This window comes from Argopecten irradians, unplaced genomic scaffold (assembly GCF_041381155.1).
Source record: "Argopecten irradians isolate NY unplaced genomic scaffold, Ai_NY scaffold_0162, whole genome shotgun sequence".
Classification (NCBI taxonomy): domain Eukaryota; kingdom Metazoa; phylum Mollusca; class Bivalvia; order Pectinida; family Pectinidae; genus Argopecten; species Argopecten irradians.
In genome coordinates this window covers 16,130-36,428 of record NW_027187629.1, presented here as the reverse complement: position 1 = coordinate 36,428, position 20,299 = coordinate 16,130, and the positions used below count along the sequence as shown (strand labels likewise).

The 20,299-nt window shown below is 34.8% G+C and overlaps 1 protein-coding gene and 1 long non-coding RNA gene across 6 annotated transcripts; both read left to right on the top strand.

The window, feature by feature from the left end:
- Positions 1 to 1,765: 1,765 nt before the first annotated feature.
- Positions 1,766 to 13,901, top strand: LOC138311960 (uncharacterized). 5 transcript variants are annotated; one of them, XR_011206815.1, is made up of 4 exons: positions 1,766 to 1,945; positions 8,094 to 8,189; positions 10,689 to 11,702; positions 11,826 to 13,901. XR_011206815.1 is itself a non-coding variant. In XM_069253077.1 (3 exons), the coding sequence occupies exons 1-3, from the start codon at positions 1,781 to 1,783 to the stop codon at positions 10,860 to 10,862; spliced, it is 435 nt and encodes a 144-aa protein (XP_069109178.1). In that variant the 5' UTR covers positions 1,766 to 1,780; the 3' UTR covers positions 10,863 to 11,819. The 5 variants fall into 5 exon arrangements, 3 of the variants coding, with proteins under 3 accessions (XP_069109178.1, XP_069109179.1, XP_069109180.1); XR_011206814.1 differs by having other exon boundaries at positions 10,689 to 11,764; XM_069253077.1 differs by lacking the exon at positions 11,826 to 13,901 and having other exon boundaries at positions 10,689 to 11,819.
- An 872-nt stretch (positions 13,902 to 14,773) lies between these two features.
- On the top strand, positions 14,774 to 19,996 carry LOC138311959 (uncharacterized). The gene is made up of 3 exons (XR_011206813.1): positions 14,774 to 15,110; positions 16,662 to 17,014; positions 17,301 to 19,996. It is a non-coding gene; the product is annotated as an uncharacterized lncRNA (long non-coding RNA).
- The last annotated feature ends 303 nt before the right edge of the window (positions 19,997 to 20,299 follow it).

Genomic DNA, 20,299 nt, shown 5'->3' with positions numbered 1-20,299 from the left:
AATCACGCTTATCAAAACATTGCCGTGTATATGTAAGGACCATAATGAACTTAAGATGCTAAACATAGCACTTACAGGAGTTGCCTCCCCTACACAACTTGAAAAAAAAAAGTTGTCGGCGGGTATTATTTGAAAGCGTTTGAACCACGGATAAACTTGTTAACAAAATAATTTATGAAAGACAACTCGTGAATACAGTTAATTATAACAGTCAATCAGTAGGTACAATGTACTGTGTATTATTTGAAAAGACATTTTGACTACATACATGACATGGTCTTCATCATAATTGTACATTAGAAATTACATTATAATCTCCGTCGTATATGATAGATGACAAAGTATATCTGTAATTTGTATTTTTCGGGGCGAAAAGACGAAAAGACGAAAATTAAGGTTTGTTAATTTTCGTCTTTTCGCCCCGAAAAGACGAAAAGACGAAATTTAAAGATGTGTTTGTTAATTAATTTCGTCTTTTCGGGCGAAAAGACGAAAAGACGAATTTGGTTGTTAATTTTCGTCTTTTGGGGCGAAAAGAAAATTAAGGTTTTTAATTTTCGAAATTAGTTGATTTCGCTCGGGCGAAAAGAGAAATTTAAGGTTTGTAATTTTCGTCTTTTCGGGGCGAAAAGACGAAAAGACGAAAAGACGAGATTTTTGAAGGCGAAAAGACGAAAATTAAAGGCGCTAATTAGCGTGCTTCACTTTCGTCTTTTCGTGTTTGACTTTTCGTCTTTTCGTCTTTTCGCCGCGAAAAGACGAAATTTAAATTTGTTAATTTTCGTCTTTTCGGGGCGAAAAGACGAAAAGACGAGAATTAAGATATTTAATTTTCGTCTTTTCGCCCCGAAAAGACGAAAAGACGAAATGGCATAAATCAGCCACCGTAGTTTTTCCTTGTATTTTCGTGTATGTGTTACCTTAGAAGTGCTTCGGGCAAGAAGGGCTGCGCCCTTATTAAATCGTCTATCTAATACTCGACCTTTCTCTTTAGTTTACACTATTTGACTCTCTTCACCATCATCCTTAACAGTGAGGGAGGAGAAATAGGTTCCCATGTACCCCTCTGGCATTTTTATGGAACATGTTTTTTTTTTCATTTTATGCTTGTTGCCATTGACAAATAATGTCCCGTAGGGTCATATGTATATACCCGGCCTTCTATGTTTTCCGGCCGACTGTAAGTTACACTACATGGTACTATATAGAGTATTTTTTACCGTTTTTTATCTAGACCTCTAAAACGTCTAAAATGGTTATAGGGCACTCTGGTGGGTCCAAGATTATATAATCTGTTACTAATTCTCGATCAGATCCCTGTGGTCCTGAGGTGATGTTACTTATACTTTTTCTTGCATTTTCACTATGTAATCTGTTACGTATTCGAATATTTTCAACCCTGGAACCATCTGAGAATTAGTTACAGTTTATATCATTCATGGACCCACCAGAGTGCCCATAGACCGTTTTAGGGGTATAGATAAAAAAATCGGTAAAAATCATACTTTACATTTACTATACACGTAAAGGACACAAAACTTCTACCCAACCTAGCTTTAGCGGCTAAAAATCACATTTCTAGCACGTCTTCACAAAAACGGCTACTACCGTTGGAAAAAGCGATAGTTTCCCTCTCAAAATCATCCTCACACACCTATACAAAGTGCTCTCACCTTAAAAAAATAACACGCAAATATTCTCAGATTCTCAGATCCCTGTGGTATAACCGATCGGTTTGTTTGATATGTTGTGCCAGCAGTCCTCATGCTTTAGTAGTGTCATGCAAATGTGTCACGTGATTTGTGTACCTGTTCGTGCACCTGTACGTTCTTTATGTTCGCATTCACGCACTGGACAGAGACGGCTGGACATCGTTATTCATTGCTATCTACATGTATTTACCACACTTAGACAGATTAAAGTGGCGGACACGTTCTCTTCAAACGTAAGTTATTCTGTGTGATTTATTATTAATACCATGAAATCTTCTGAAGAACGACAAGAGCCGCGAAAGCGCTTGGGAGAAGCTATTCTTTTTTTTTATATTTTTGTTCTTAAGCGATACTGTGGCGTCCGGCGTCCGTCCATCAACAATCGACTTCTTCCCATAATCACTCGTCGGAATTCACAAAATTTGAATGATAGCATCCTTCTCATAAACTAAATGTAGAAACCGGTAGATATAGAAATATAGACAGACACATTCAAAAATGTATATGTTGTGATAGACGAGTACCATTTCATAATTAAATGCAATAATTACTTAGATATTAGAAACCGTTTTATCAAAAAATATCATCATAATAATCCTAGCATGGCCAAATTTATTCAACTTCTGGAAACAAGAAATAATAAAGAATTATCTAATTTAGGAAAATTTATAGTTTTTGCCATGAAAAAAAGAATAAATACTGTTTGAAACAAATGTAGAAACACTCTCTACACTAGCGTAGCGGTCGTGCACGTGTTGGGTGTATCTACACTATGTATGTGTGTCTGTGTGTTAAATATCTATGTGATTGTATATTGTAAGTTTTGTTGCACTGTATATATTCATGCACTTTTTTCTGATGAACCGTAAGGTTCAAGGAATTAAAGAATTGAATCCTTATGGATTACTGACTGTAAATTGTTCAAGTGATGGGGCTGACCCCCCCCCCCCCCCCCCCCCCCCCGGAGACTTGAGGGGCGGTGTCAAAAGGGATCAATTTGGCTGTTACCATTTAGCATGGGATATCACTCTTAATGCAATGGTAGCATCCTTATAGGGTGGGGATTCAAAATTATTCAAATGATGGGGCTGAACCCCATGGGGCCTGAGGGACGGTGTCAAAAGGGGTCAATTTGTCTATTTCCATGTAAACGACTTCTTCTGTAGGTAAGCATGGGAGAGCACTAAAAATGCAATGGTAGCATCCTTATAGTGTGAGGATTCAAAATTATACAAATGATGGGCTGACCCCCGGGAGCCAGAGGGGCGGGGTCAAAAGGGATCAATTTGGCTTTTACCGTATAAACTACTTCTTCTCTGTAACTTATCATGGGATAGCACTCATAATGCAATGGTAGCATCCTTATAGGATGGGGATTAAAATAGTAAAAAGATGGGGTTGACTCCCCGTCATATAAACGACTTCTGCTCTGAAACTAAGCATGGAAGAGCACTCATCATGCAATGGTAGCATCCTTGTAGAGTGGGGATTCAAAATTGTACAAATGACGAGGCTGACCCCATGGGGAATGATCGTGAGTGGCAGGGTCAAAAGGGGTCAATTTGGCTATTTCCTATAAACGACTCAGAAACTATGCACGGGATAGCACTCTTTATTCAATAGTAGCATCCATATACGGTGGGATTCAAAATTGATAAATGATAGGGCTGACCCCCGGGGGCTTGAGGGGCGGGGCCAAAAGGGTGAATTAGGCTACTTTTTCATATAAATTACTTCCTCTCTGACAATATGTATTGGATAGGATATTCCTATGGTATATATATCATCATTATTTGGTATGGATTTAAAAACAAACAAATCGTGGGTCAATTTGCTAATAATCTAATTTTCTAATTGTAAGATAAATACTCTAAAAAAACAGGTGAGAGACACAAGACGTCTGGATATATTTATGATGTTAGTTTGAAATTCATGCCAGGTCTTAGACTATTCTAAGACGTTCATTGGGAATATGGGGCATTTTAAGGGTCTAAATTAAAAAAAAAAAAATTTAGAAACGTTCTAAACTAATTTCCAGATCCTCCACAGGGATCTGAGAATTAGTCACAGTTTAGACCAGAGTGCCCTAAGACATATTTAGACGTTTTAAAGGTCTAAATCAGAAATCGGTAATTCTCGTATCCCCGTGATGTGGTGAGTTGACCACTTTTCACTAACCGGTCGTAGTATCCTATTGGCTGGATTAATATGCTGGTCACGTGGCACGAGGACTATTGTTGGTTCTGAATTTGGCGCCAGATCTCTGCCCACTTCTCAGATTTTCTCTGACGATACTGCACGCTCTTTGCTACCTATCCAAGATTCATCATGGAACTCTTCGTTGCGCTCTTCCTGGCATTGGAGGTGATCCTTCAGTGTCTAGGCAAGTTTGTGTACTGTGGTAAGGTATGTAACGTTCGTTTTTATTCCTAGTCCAGACTAAAGTTTTAAGTTATTTTCTTTTTTAAAACATTTTTTATCTGTGTAAGAACAATGGGATCGGGAACAAGTTATTTCAACTTATGAAGCCTTCTCATATTCACGGCAATATATATATATAATAGATGATTCTGATTTTAAAAATATTTTAATATTATTAAAGTAATAATTACACTTAAAGTGAATAGTCGGGCAAAGAAAACCAGTCTAAATGCGTTCATTGGCCTTCCAAAAGTTCTCACATATTAATACGGCGGTAAAGTTCTGCTTAGTTTCCCAGTTCTGACCATTAAAGTAAAGAAAAGTTGAAAGCATTGAAAGCGAGGCTGCGCGGAAATGGTCTGTGCTTTTTTCTTAATTATACATTCAAACTCGTATAGTAAAGATACTGTACATGTATCAATACTTTCCAGCTTCTAAAGGTTGTAAAGCCTGTTAGGTATACTTACTATTACCACAGGCATTTGGCTCTATAGACATTTTGCTCTCTTTATGTAATACTGTACAGTATCATACATATATATGGAGAAAATGTCTATAGAGCCAAACGCCTGTGCTATTACTACAACTTTAATTCCACTTAGCGAATGATTGAAATAGGTGGCTGATGTAATTTTGATGCTGAATATTGTTAGTTATATGTAATAAATAAGGAGATTGACAATATATCATAGTATACATGTAAACTTTAGATAGAGCTCTGTTAAAGGTACAATATAGGTAACTTTTCAGTTTTTAGGTCACCTGTGACGAAGTCTCAAGTGACCTATTCTAATCGCCTTTTGTCCGTCGTCGTCCGTCGTGCGTCGTATGGCGATAAACAATTTACTTTTTCGACTTCTTCTCCAAAACTACTGAACCAAATTTGTTGAAATTTTGCAGAAACTTTTCATAGCCAAAGGTCCACCAAAATTGTGAATTATATGGTCCCAGCTCCCTAGGGGCCTGAGGGGTGGGGCCAAAAGGGGTCAAATAGGCTAAAACTTCAAAAATCTTCTTCTGAAATTCCAGAAATGGCAGAATCAAATACTCAAAGGTCTCAAGGCCCTCTACAAAAATTGTGAATTACATGACCCTGGGGTCTCAGGTTTCCCCGTGGGGAGGGGGTTAAGTTTACTATAGTTTATGTAGTGAAAACACATTTTGGAGCATTATTTGGTCATTTATAATAGAAAATTAGTTAAATGTTGTCAGAATTATCCCTATGAAATGGCCATTGAATCCTATTAACAAATTTTCCATGACCGACTCCTAGGGGCCTTTAGCGGTGGGGCCAAAAGGGGTCAAATAGGCTTAAACTTCAAAAATCTTCTTCTGGAACTGGTAGAATCAAATACTCTTCATAGATGGAGAGGTCTTAAGGTCCTTTACGAAAATTGTGAATTATATGACCCTGGGGTTTCATGTTTCCCCCTGGGGAGGGGGGTCAAATTTACTATAGTTTATATAGGAAAAACACATTTATGAATGTTATTTGCTTATTTTTCATAGGAAATTAGCCAAACTGGGTTAGATTTTTTGCCTGTGACAGCATTTTATCGTCATATCCATATCGGTCTTGACCGACCCCAAGGGGCCTTAGGGGCGGGGCCAAAAGGGGTCAAATAGGCTAAAACTTCAAAAATCTTCTTCTGAATTCACAGATTTGATGGAACCAGATACTCTTCATAGATTGGAAGGTCATAAGGCCCTTTACAAAAATTTTGAATTGCATGGCCCTCGGATCTCAGACTTTCCCCTGGGGAAGGGTCAAATTCACTATAGTTTATAGGGGAAAAATACATTTATGAACATTATTTGCTTAGTTTTAATAGGAAATGAGTCAAACTGGGTTAGAATTATTAGCCATGAAATAGCATTTTAACACCATATCCATATTGGTCTTGGCTGACCCCAGGGACCAGAGGGGCGGGCCAAAATGGGTCAAAATGGCTTAAATTTCAAAAATCTGCTTCTGAATTCACAGGTTTGATGGAACCAAATACTCTTCATAGATTAAATAGTGAAATTTATAAAATCACTGACACTGACTGACTTCTAGTTTGGTTTTGTTGTTTAACGTTGGCAAAGCAAATTGGAATTTTAAGCATAAGGTTTGGTAACATAATACACTATCAAAATAAAAATTCTAATACGAAGGTTCAACTTTAAAGTTTATTCTGATTCATAAATACTTTTAACAGATTTGAACCAACTTTGCAATGCTCTTTCTGTAGCAGCACTCAGGTGAAGGCCTCTTTGGCCTTTTTTTTTTTTTTTTTTTTTTTTTTTGTAATCGCAAACATTTACAAGAAAATTGCCACGTTCTCTAGATCCCTGCATAAAATGTTGACTAAAACTGGGTAATACGTTACTGACACCAAATGTGAAGTCATAAAAAAATATGAAATAATTAATGTGGCCCACAATAAATTCACGGAAACTCCGGAAAACATTTTCTTGGCCCGATCGATGTACTAGTAGCTACAATGTATAGGCTAAAGGCACATACCACAGGAGTCTGACGTTCTGTCAATAATATAAAAAAAATATAAAAAATACCCCTATATACTATATAAAATAGGATAAAGGTGTTTTTTTTATATTTATACTATACATAAGTCATTATATAAAATAGTATATAGAGGTATTTCTTATATTTATACTATACATAAGTCATTATATAAAATAGTATATATAGAGGTATTTTTTATATATATTTCAACTATCTGTTATTGACAGAACGTCAAACTCCAGTGAACATACATGTACGAAACGCTTCCGTAATTGTCGTGACCCGATCAACTTCGCACGGGAAAAACAAACATTTTAGATGTGCAAGTCTAAACACAGGGACCTAACACAAATTTGTAGTCAATAGTATATACATGTTTTATGGTATCAATTATTTCTTTTTAAAGTTATAGATGCCGTATTTTTTATACTCGTGAATCAAGATGAGTTTTTAATATGTTATTCATCACCAAAAGTAACCATCATTTTGAGAATTACACTACTTTCTATCCATAGGTTTTTATTTTACAAGCACATATAAGAGCTGAAAATGATTTTTGGCATTATATTTATATTTATAGTGAATTGAAATGAGTACATACGGTCAGACCATGAAGCCAAATTGTGGTCTACAATTTCATTTCACATTTTTACAGTGTTATTAGTAATTGTAAAATTATAATTGCAGGTATGTTTCCATCTAAACATACATAACGCATAAAATACAACAACTTTACAGTATATGTGTTGAGGCTAATATTTATAAGGCATCTGAAGTCATTTGAATGACTTTCACAGCTTAATTCGTCAAACCTTGTGGTTTTCAATAGATTAATAAAGAAAAAATAACATCAATTTTTTTTGTCCAGTTACGGCACATATAACTTTAATGTTAGATATGCGTCACTGATATGTAGAGCCCGTTTATAAAAACAACTCGGATACAAAAAAAATATGTCTGTTTTTCTCTACCGTAGAGTTCATACCCTTAATACTATAATACATATATAGGGGCCAAAGAAGTAATATCAACAGGATTTTCCAGATGACACGGGATCCAATCAAACGTAATGGTCTTGGGGTACTCTGGTGGGTCCATGATTATATATAATCTGTAACTAATTCTCAGATCCCTGTGATGTAAATAACAGGAACAGCTTCCTAGACAAATGAAATAGGTTTATAAGGTCACTCATCATTTGCCATGTGTCCTTCACCTAGGGAATGTGTATCCAGCTTGGTATGTATGCAAGCATATTATGTATAGGGTTTCGATAAATTAACAGCAATGGATTCTCCCCATTTCAAAGAAATCCAAAGAAAATCTTGATATTATCCATGTGTTTTTTCATAATATTACACACGACCGGTATAAATCTAAAGCAATTGTTGATGTTTGTCGTGTTTTTTTTATCTTATCTGAACTTCTGTCGTTCTTGTTCTTTGCAGGTTGTGTTTTACACTTCCTTCCGCAGTTTGGTTGACCGGGTTGCGACGTCGCTCGCAGTGGTGGTTAGCCGTGGGCTTTCTCTTGCGGAGGCTGTGGTAAGATTTTAGATGTAAAAATTCATTATTCCCTACCGTGAAAAAGTGTTCAGGTCACGTGAGAAAGACTTAACCTAATCGCCTTCTGTTTGTATAGCGATAAACAATTTATATCTTCGACGACTTCTCCTAAACCACTTAACCAAATTCATTAGAAATTTGCAGAAGCCTCTCATGGCCAAAGGTCAACCAAAATTATGGATTACTGATCTCAGGGTCATATAGTTCACAATTTGTAAGTCCCCCCCCCCCCCCCACCCCCCCCACCCCCCATCCCCCCGCACCCTCAATGGAGTCCCTAGGGAACTTATTGTGTGTGTGTGTTTTTTTTTTTTTTTTTTACAGTACAAATATTTTATTCCCCCCAGCTGTATGTGATGTGTATATATACATACACATTAGTGTTTTGGTAAGAGCTGCCAGAGCTGGGTGCCCTGAGGTCAACTCCTCGAACAATATTGTCCTCCAAAGCATGCACCAATATAAATATAATTTTTACAGATAAATTTTGAAAGCCATTTTAGTTGAAGGGACATGCATATGTAACTTTTTGCAGAAAACAAATCAAGAAAATTACATGTGTATTGAGTATTCTGATAACAATGATTTGGAATTTATTGTTTTTGATTAATGTTTGTAGTAGAACTAGAGAGAATGTAATGTTTGTATCAACAAACAAAAAATAGAAAAAAGACACACACACATAGAAAGAATTATAGACAATACACAAACAAACCAAAAAGAATTCAAATCATACATATTTAAGTACTACAACATAAAACATCATACAAACATTGATTGGCATATTTCAAGAACTATTCAAAAATGTATTTCCAATTGATCCATATTTGATCAAATTTCTCAATACACCTATTTGGTATTGACAGCTTTTTTTTCCAACATCATATTTTGTAAACAAAAACTCCATCAAACCTTCCATATTTATGTTTTGTTTTTTTCATGATACAGGAAAAAATACAAAACTTCATAATTTATTATAGAATATCAAAATTGAGTGGTATTGACAAATTTTCAGTCTCACCAAAGAGTACTGTATCTAATTTAAATTCCACAACATTATTAGTTTTTACATATATTTTTCTTTTCATATCTTGCCATATTTGGAAAGATTTTTGACAATACCAAAACATGTACTGTTTCTAATTTAAATTCCATAACATTATTAGTTTTTTAACATTATTAGTTTTTACATATATTTTTCTTTTCATATCTTGCTATATTTGGAAAGATTTTTGACAATACCAAAATATGTGTTCTTTGGTTTCAACTTCTGTATTACAGATATTACATAATTTATTTCAGAAATATTTTTAATTTTTAAGTAATTATTCAAAGGGAGTATACGGTGTTGTAGTCTATACTGGAACCATTGTATTGATGTATCTTTGGTAACTTTGAAAAGGTATTTTTATATTTGTTCTTTTCCTGTGTATGCATGTTTCTAAAGACGTGCTTGTTGCTTCCATTTCCTCTCTGTTAATTACCAAGCATTTATTTTTTTTCAATTATACAAAAATACGTTAAGTTTACATCCCTTAATACTTTTAAATAAAATATGATTATGACTAGGTATGAATGGTCTATCTAGTTTATTTAACAAGTTAAGGTTATATTCAGATTCTTACATATTTTCTTTATACATTTCTAACTTAATAAGTTATTCTTCTTCTGGGTCTTCTTTTTCTGCCGGGACTTTGACCATTTTCTCAAACTTTAAGTCGGATTGCCATGAAATTTCGTAAGGTCATTTCTGGTGACCTGCAGATGTGTCGACCGTTTTAATTTTTTTTGACCAGCATCAAAGATGTTTAAATCATATTCTAAATTTTAAAAGTGAAAAATACCATAATTGTGAGTAAAATAACAAATTTTGTCACGGTTTCAAATTTTCTAAAACCAGTAAGAGTTATCTCTCTTTATTCACTGCTCAGCAGGGATCCGTTAGCAAGTTCATTTTTATTGTTTTTAAGTTATAGATCGTATTGTTACTAGCGGCTAAAATTATTTTGAGGTCTTTTTTTTGTGCAACTTTTATAGACCAGTAACCACGATGGCCGCCATGGAATACAATAGGTCAAAATTGAGCAAAAAGGAACATGGCTGAGAACACAAATCTAATACAATATTTGGAGAAGTTATTTGTGCCATGGTTCCTTTCATATACATATTAATGTATGTGTAGGAAGAATAAGGATAATCTGCACTCGGGATGAAAAAATGTACGTACAGTTTTTAAAAATAAATTGTGACGTACAAATAAATATTGTTCTTTGCCCTCAAGTTGATTACTAGTATATCCATATCCTTCATATTCACATACTCACGAGTCTTTCATATTCATAAATGATATCATTTTTTTCATAAACCATGAACATATCTGGCCAATATTTCAGCAATATTCTCTCTTGTATATCTGCTGAATATTTTGTAATATGCGCCTATACTTGTTTACTGAACTGTGTACTTGTGATCTTGCAGGTTGTGTACGCTACCTGCTGCTGCCGAGGAGAGGTTTTCCCTGTCCCTGCTGCTGACCAGCCTAGCTCCAGCTCTGTTGTCCCCGCAGTACCAGTCCCAGCATCACCTGTTCCTATCCGCAGATCTGGTCGTGCCACCCGCAGACCAGCTTGGCATAAGGATTATGTAATGTGATGTCATATATAATGTATTGTAATGTAATATCCTTTATCTGTTTGTCCATGGAATGATGTTGCTTGAGGATGTGGTAACCCCTCAAAAATCGTCCCAATTCCTGTCCCTCACCCAAAAATGTATACAGTAGTATACACCATTAATTGGTTGTTCATTCCAACATCTAAGATCAGTCCCCATTTAGGTGATTTGGTAATTTCCTCCCAAATTCCGTTCCATACTTTTGTACCCTAAACGAAGAAGGGACATTGTTTTTGCTCCGTTTCGAATTACTATTATTACAACTTAAGGTTGTTTGAGGTACATTTTTATAAGATTTTTTGGGATACGGAATGCATTCAGTGATATGGTTATGTGGTAGGTTGTGAGGAACACATGAACACGTGTAGTGATACAACTTCCGGTTATTTGAGGTATATCATGTAATGCTATAAGGTTTTGACAGACATACTCTTTGGAGTGTGTATAAAGGTTTTTTTTCCAGGATTGCATTCAAAGATGGCTGCCAGTGTCCACTTTTTAAATTCTTGAAAAATTTCTGAAATTTTGGTCTATTGGTATTGTAAATTGGTATACAATATATATAGTTTTAAGGTTTAAAGTTTTTGTAGGACACTGAACTCATGCAGTGATCCCAATAAGGTGTTAATTGAAATACATCACAAAATATTGAGGACGCTGACCACTTAGCAGTGACCCAATTATTGTTATTTGAGGTATAACTTAAGATTTTGAGGACACTGACCACTTAGCAGTGACCCAATTATTGTTATTTGAGGTATAACTTAAGATTTTGAGGACACTGACCACTTAGCAGTGACCCAATTATTGTTATTTGAGGTATAACTTAAGATCTTGAGGACACTGACCACTTAGCAGTGACCCAATTATTGTTATTTGAGGTATAACTTAAGATCTTGAGGACACTGACCACTTAGCAGTGACCAATTATTGTTATTTGAGGTATAACTTAAGATCTTGAGGACACTGACCACTTAGCAGTGATACGACTGCAATACTTGGTAAATCACAGGATTTTGAGGATACTGACCACTTGCAGTGACCCAATTATTGTTATTTGAGGTATAACTTAAGATCTTGAGGACACTGACCACTTGCAGTGATACGACTGCAATACTTGGTAAATCACAGGATTTTGAGGATACTGACCACTTGCAGTGACCCAATTATTGTTATTTGAGGTATAACTTACTTGAGATCTTGAGGACACTGACCACTTGCAGTGAACGACTGCAATACTTGGTAAATCACAGGATTTTGAGGATACTGACCACTTGCAGTGACCCAATTATTGTTATTTGAGGTATAACTTAAGATCTTGAGGACACTGACCACTTGCAGTGATACGACTGCAATACTTGGTAAATCACAGGATTTTGAGGATACTGACCACTTGCAGTGACCCAATTATTGTTATTTGAGGTATAACTTAAGATCTTGAGGATACTGACCACTTGCAGTGACCCAATTATTGTTATTTGAGGTATAACTTACTTAAGATTTTGAGGACACTGACCACTTGCAGTGATACGACTGCAATACTTGGTAAATCACAGGATTTTGAGGATACTGACCACTTGCAGTGACCCAATTATTGTTATTTGAGGTATAACTTACTTAAGATTTTAAGGACACTGACCACTTGCAGTGATACGACTGCAATACTTGGTAAATCACAGGATTTTGAGGATACTGACCACTTGCAGTGATACGACTGCAATACTTGGTAAATCACAGGATTTTGAGGATACTGACCATTTGCAGTGACCCAATTATTGTTATTTGAGGTATAACTTAAGATTTTGAGGACACTGAACACTTGCAGTGATACGACTGCAATGCTTTAATTTTGACTCAACTGAAGTGTACAGAAAGTAGTTAATAGGAATATTTCGTCCCTGTCCCTAACAATACTCACATTACCCTACCCATATACCCTAGCACAATTAAGCACGCATTTAGTAAATAACATTCTAACCGCTACTTTCTATATGTACACTTGCAGTTGACCAAATTAACAGCCAGCGTCATCGGTGAAGAAATGCCGTTGACCAGCAATGAGTGCCAGGTAACTGCCCCACGTGGGATTTGAACTTGTCATCAAAAGGTGAAAGGTCCCTAATTAAAATACAGGAGACCATAAAGTCATTTAACAACCTTGGCTCCATTGAAAAAGGAAATGAATTTTTTTTCAAGATGGCGATTTTTGTGCCCATCATTGAAAATGTATTTTAAAGTACACTTGGTAAGGACAATGTCAGGATCGTTTTAGACATGTTGCGTTGATAGATAGAAGATGGTGGTCAGGGTAGGCATCTTTGATTTCGGATCAATCCAAAAAATAGCATATGTTTGAAATCATGTCCGGATAATTTCAGACAAGTATTACTAAATCATACTAGTAGAAGTAGTTTTAAATAATGGACACTGTAGTGGCCATCTTGGATTTTGCATAGGCCCGGAAAAAAACACTTGGTTGGGACCATATTGGAAATTTAGGCAAGTTTCTGCGAAATTGTTAGGTTATCCTGACCTTTCAGGTCGACCTTATAAAGTATCACGTTAAAGTATCTAAGGTATCTAAAGTAACCATTTGCCCTTGCATCCCCCTCCCTCCCCGTTCCTGCACAATGCCATCTAAATCCAGGACAACAGGTAGAGAAGTTGTAGAATTAAATTGTATGTAATAAAAGGAATGAAAGCTAGAAAGAAAGTTTGTAAGAAAGTTAGAAAGAAAGTTTGTAAGAAAGTTTGTAAGAAAGTTAGAAAGAAAGTTTGTAAGAAAGTTTGTAAGAAAGTTAGAAAGAAAGTTTGTAAGAAAGTTTGTAAGAAAGTTAGAAAGAAAGTTTGTAAGAAAGTTAGAAAGAAAGTTTGTAAGAAAGTTAGAAAGAAAGTTTGTAAGAAAGTTTGTAAGAAAGTTAGAAAGAAAGTTAGAAAGAAAGTTTGTAAGAAAGTTTGTAAGAAAGTTAGAAAGAAAGTTTGTAAGAAAGTTTGTAAGAAAGTTAGAAAGAAAGTTTGTAAGAAAGTTTGAGAAAGTTAGAAAGAAAGTTGTAGAAAGTTGAAGAAAGTTGAAAGAAAGTTGTAAGAAAGTTGAAGAAAGTTTGTAAGAAAGTTAAGAATAGTTGTAAAAAGTTTGTAGAAAGTTTGTAAGAAAGTTAGAAAAGTTTGTAAGAAAGTTAAAGAAAGTTTGTAAGAAAGTTAGAAAGAAAGTTTGTAAGAAAGTTTGTAAGAAAGTTAGAAAGAAAGTTTGTAAGAAAGTTTGTAAGAAAGTTGATGAAAGTTTGTAAGAAAGCTTATGAAAGTTTGAAAAAATGTTTCTAAGAAAGTTTGTAAGAAAGTTAGAAAGAAAGTTAGTTAGAAAGATCGTTAGTGTTAACGTGTGACGAATGAAAGCCCCCCTGTGAGGGGACATCTGTTTATATTTAAAAGGCTGACCCCAAGGCCCCAACCTTGGCAGCTTTCAAATGTATAAATGTTCTGGGGTATTAAAATTGTGTTTTTATGAAAAATGAAAAAAAAAAACAAAAAAAAAAACAAAAAAAAATGAAAAAAAAAAAAAAAAAAAAAAAAAAAAAAAATGAAAAAAAAAAAAAAAAAAAAAAAAAAAAAAAAAAAAAAAAAAAAAAAAAAAAAAAAAGTTAATATTGTAAATAAAAATGTAAATATTGTAAATAAAAAAAATTACAATGGCAATACATGACATGATCCTGATGTCATAATAATTTCAAATATTTTCATATTTTTCAGGATAGTGATACCATGAAGATATGCGACAACCATCAGGACAAACCTCCTTTGATAGCGACCCATAATGCTTAGCAGAGCATCTGGACCAGGATAGTGATTCAATCAGGACAGTGACAACCATCAGGACACACAGACAGTAGCAAACGTTCTTTGATAGCGACCCATAATGCTTAGCAGAGCATCTGGACCAGGATAGTGATTCAATCAGGATAGAGACAACCACCAGGATAGTGATACCATGAAGATATGCGACAACCATCAGGACAGTGACACTAGATAGAAAACGTTCTTTGATAGCGACCCATAATGCTTAGCAGAGCATCTGGACCAGGATAGTGATTCAATCAGGACAGTGACAACCATCAGGATAGAGACAACCACCAGGATAGTGACAACCATCAATATTGAGAACCATCAGAATAATGACACCCGATGGCAGACGTAATGGCGACTAGTAGTGATTAGCAGAGCTCCATTCAGGTACATTTACTATTAAAAACTTATATTAAAAAAAGCTATAATTGAATTGTAAAATTAAACTACAGTGTTATTGCAACTGCATGTGTGTATTTTGTGCCCATCACCATCAAGTGGTGGGTCATTCAAATTATCTTTTATCCTTGGACCAGTGTCCGTTCGGAAATACTTAGGTATCACTATGTCTGCACTGTCGTCGTCTGGGAAATGGTTTCTGTGCGATAACTTAAATATTTAATGTCCGATTTCAATCAAAGGTTCATTGCTTTATATCGATAAGATCTCAGACGAGTTCGATAATTGTCAAAATCTGTCAATATTTACAAGAGTTACGGGACCTTAAAATTGTCAAAATAGATAAATCCATGGTTTCCACTCAATAGCTTTAGTATTTATTGTCTAATTTCAACCATTTGGTATATTGCTTTTTATCAATGTGATCTCGGATGAGTTCAATAATTGTCAAAATCCATCAATATTTCCAAGAGTAATGGGACTTTAAAATTGTCAAAACAGATAAATCCATGGTTTTCACTTGATAACTTTGGTATTGTCCAATTTCAACCAAAGGAGTAGATATGATAGGACCAGTATTTGGCCTTAATTTTTCAGGCCGAAAAAAATAACTCTGATCCCCATCTATTTCATATCAATAAATACTCTCATACTTGCCATTCATTAAAACATATTTTTTTATAACCATGTACACGATGTGTCCCACCTATGACGTCATCAAATTGATGATTTTCCTCTTCTCGCCAAATTTTGCTAGAAATTCATCATCTTTAGGTTAGAAAAGGCTTGAAATGAATTTGGCCGCCACCTTGGAGCAACTTTACATTTTGCATGGATATGCGTAAATACACGATACACAACGTGTGAAAATCTCTTTCTGCTCCACGAAGGCGGCCACATTCATTTTTAGAGAAAACCACTCAAAAAGTATGATTTTTCAAGGATTTTTGTGAAAAATGGCGGGAAACTGCATGTTGATGACGTCATAGTGAACATAATTGGCACATGCGGGATATTTTCGAGATGTAATGTGTTAGCAAATGTATTCAGCTGTTATATGGCAAAATATGTTGTTCTTTACAGGAGAATTAATTTTGAGGCCATATTCGAGTCTTAACGTACCTTCTCCTTTGGTATATTGGTTAATAAGATCTGGAAGTGGTTTGATACTGGTCCAAATCCATCCATATTTGCAAGAGTTACGGGACTTGATAACTTCACCTAATAATTAACAATATTTTCAACTGTAAATAACTATTTTTGTGATGCTGTGCAGGCGACACATCCACTTCCGTGGAATTCTTGTGTCCATTGATAATTTATCAAAACTACAAAGGGATCTCTCTCAATTTTCATGCAAGAATAAAGGTTTCCCTAGTACCCTTGTTGAGCACATTGCATATTGGGGCTCATATGTCTAAAATAGCTAACAGACAGCTAATTTGAATTTGAATAGTTAAGTTTGTAACCACTGGGTTCAATCAGATCATATGTTTTTCACCAAACTAACTGATTTCACTTTTTCTCCCCAAATGGCAGCTGCAGTATCTTTTGGTGATCTACAAGGTTCATAACTCTTCTAAGTGGCTGTTCACCCCCAAGAAAAGGAAGTTTTATTATTGTAACTGTTGTTGGCAATTCAAAATAATTGGCATCTTAGGATTGTGATGATCACCATGATAGTGACAACCAGTATATCGACAACCATCAGGATTATAGTGACACCATCAAAAAAATGACAACCATCAGAATTATAGTGACACCATCAAAAAAATGACAACCATCAGGATTATAGTGACACCATCAAAAAAATGACAACCATCAGGATAGTGATGCCCGATGGCAGACGTTCCGTGATGGTGACCATTAGTGATTAGCAGAGCTCCAAACAGGTACATTTACTATAAAACCTCATGTGTAAAGCTTACATCTAATTGTAAAGTTAAATTGCAGTTTTATTGCTCATGTTATTTCGAATCAACATACTATCTGTATATATGTTTCCCTAGTACCCTTGTTGAGTAGTAATTTGGGAAAAATATGTCTGCCAAGTAGCTAACATGCAGCTATCTTTTATTAGTGGAATTTTGTAACCGCAATCTTTAAAAGAAACTATAAACATGTCATATCATGATTTCCACTTTACTGAATGATTTCACTATTTCTCTCCAATGACAGCTGCAGTATCTTGACCACTTTTGGGGTTCTGCAAGGCACTGGACTCATTGGCTGTTCAATCCAAGACAAGGAAGTTTTAGTTTGGCGACTCTTGTTGGCAAACCCAAAACAGTAGGCATCGGAGAAAAGTGATACCATCAAGTTAGTGACATCCGTGAGGATAGTGACCACCATGAGGTTAGTGGCAATTAACCATCAGAATAGTAACAGCCAGGGTCATGTAAGGACGTGCCAGGTTTGTTGGTGGAGGAAAGCCGGAGTACCCGGGGAAAAATCACCGGCCAGTGGTCAGTACCTGGCAACTGCCCCACATGGGATTCGAACCCATAGCCATAACCATCAGGAATTTGACAACCATGAAGATAGTGACACCATTGGATCGTAACAACCACCAGGATAGTGACAACCCGAATGGCAACTCCAGTATCTGCACCTCATTTGGTGCCTGGCTCTTATCTCATCTCAAAAGAAGGAAGTCTGGTGACTCCTGTTGACAATCCAAAATGTTCGATAGTGATACCATCAAGATAGTGTCAATTATCAGGATAGTGACACCCGATGGCAGACGATCCCTGATAAATAGTGATTGGCAGATACCGGTACCTTTCCATTCAGGTACTGTTATGAAATTTAGTAAATTAAATCAAAGTCAATTTCTTTTTTTCACTCATTAAAGAGAGATAAAGATGTTAATGAATTATTAAACTTTAAGGTCAATACTTGAGTTATACACACTATCAATACAAACTGAATACCACTAATGGATCTGCTCTGGTGAGGTTTCCGTCTCGTTGAAGTCTCGATTCATCTTTAATTAAAGATTTTTAAAAACTAATTTTCACCATTTAATTTGTAGCAAGTTGCTATATAAAAATATGTTACGAAGTGGACTTCTTTTTGTTGTAAATTTTTCATATATGAGTTTGATTTGGCGGCCATTTTGAAAACGTGCATTTTTTTACATTTTAAATTTGTAGAGAGGTGAAATTTCACCTTTTTAGCTTCAATAGTTTTACTTAACTTGTCAGTGCAACAACAGTTTTAGATATATTGAGTTAATTTTTGCTGTAAATCGTTTTGTTATGATCACTGAGATGTCAATGATAAGCATTTAAGGGGGAGATTATAACATATTGGTCTTTATTTTTTACATTTTAGTGAAAGATCAACTTCTTTTAATTTTTTACAAGAAAAGCTGAAAAATAACACATTTTGTAATTGGACAAAACATCAAACACACTGACCCCCTGTTTTTATGATGGTTTTAGAAACAACTTTGAGCTGCAAAATCTTAGAAAAAGTCAGTCATCAGAACTTTTTCTGGGAAGCGTTCAATCTGGCAAAAACGAGGTATTTTCATCTTCAAAATTTAGGGGGTAGGGGGGACATACACAGCTGTTCTGAGCAAAAATATGGGTTGACAGTGTGTTATTATTTTTGCTTTAAAACAAACTTTGGTTTTGTCAATTTCATGAATATTAAACTTATCAGACAACTAATTTGCAAAATATTGCTTTAGATTATCGTTTGTATAGTCAGACAAATTTTACTTTTAACCAGAGCAGATCCTTAATACCAGGATCGATTTAATAAAAAAAGTTTTCACACTAGTGCCAAAATCATTTACGAAATATTTCATTGAATTTTGTTACTCTGGGATGTTCCACCGCCGACAGAGCATAAACGATACCCATTATTATTTGAACGGTAAATGATAGTTAATGATGTATGTATGTCTCTAATACAAAAATACATATTAAATCATTTATTTTGCTTTTGGTACATGCAAAATCAATACTTCATTCGATATAAGGCATAGTGCCATGGATTTCTTTCGGGACAAAATTGATTATTTTTAATATTTTTCTATTGAAATAAAAAAAAAAGAAGCTCAAACTTTTCAATGGTGGTAATTGTGTAAGTAACTTTTGTAACTGAAGAAAAATACTAATTCATCTGCTCCTGTTTTTGATAGAGAAAAAATACTGTATGTCAGCGGTGGATCATCTTTATGTTTTTAGCAACTAGATCATATCAGTATGATGGTAGAAGGAGAAAACTATTTTTGATAAAGAGACTTATCTAGTGAACTAGTGTCAAGGGAGACAAAAGATTTTTAGCACGTTTATTCTTATAAAAGACGAATGCCTTTTTTTCATCATAACAGAAACCTCCCATCATTTGAAAATAAAGTCTTAAGGTTAAGAATATACATTATAATTACATCTATTTATTCTAAAAAATCTAACATTGCACAACTGAAGATAAAAAATTCAAATTCTTGTCTCTGATTTCAAATTACATTGACTTATATTTTCCAAATAATTCAGAATTTCATATTCTAAAAATGACACATTTAGTAATGTTATGTTTTAGTCTATGAAGGCCAGAAGGGTCATTTTTTGCTCTTGCAATAACAAGTATGTTTTGAAAAATAATTCTTGATCATAATCTTTGGAAAAATTGTCATTGTGTGGCCTGTTTTTGGGTAATTTCTTTTTTTTCCAAATTTCATTTTATATTATTCAATTAATGAATATAGAAAAGTAAAGTTCTTTAATCCTTTTACTCACTCTGCAAGACATTGACGAAAAACCTCCCAAATGACAGGACACAAACGACTAGACGGGACTGACGTGGGAGGCGCGTACGAACTGACCCTATCACTAAAACTACTAATTCACATTCTCACTCCAAAGGACTTAATTTCTATATTTCTTTAGTCAATAATTTTAAGATAAACTTCAAAAATTATATTTTTTTTTTTTTGAAAATATTGTCCTTCAACACATACTGGCTTGAGCTGTTATGACCATCTGCCTTGTAGACCAGAAAATAGCATTGAAAAAAGTGTGGTAATAAAATAATCATTGAAAAATCAATATGATATGGAATAAGATTTAGTAAGATAGATCAATTTGAAACTATACTGTCTTAATTTGTCGTTGATAACAAATTCAATTAAGGAGTTATCTCACTTTATTTCTAAATATCACCTA

What these genes read in the sequence shown, in the direction of transcription:
- LOC138311960 (XM_069253077.1), top strand. Translation starts at nt 1,781, where the DNA reads ATGCAAATGTGTCACGTGATTTGTGTACCTGTTCGTGCACCTGTACGT. An exon ending in CGGACACGTTCTCTTCAAAC is followed by an intron (nt 1,946 to 8,093) that starts GTAAGTTATTCT and finishes TGTTCTTTGCAG; the next exon opens with GTTGTGTTTTACACTTCCTT. An exon ending in TTTCTCTTGCGGAGGCTGTG is followed by an intron (nt 8,190 to 10,688) that starts GTAAGATTTTAG and finishes GTGATCTTGCAG; the next exon opens with GTTGTGTACGCTACCTGCTG.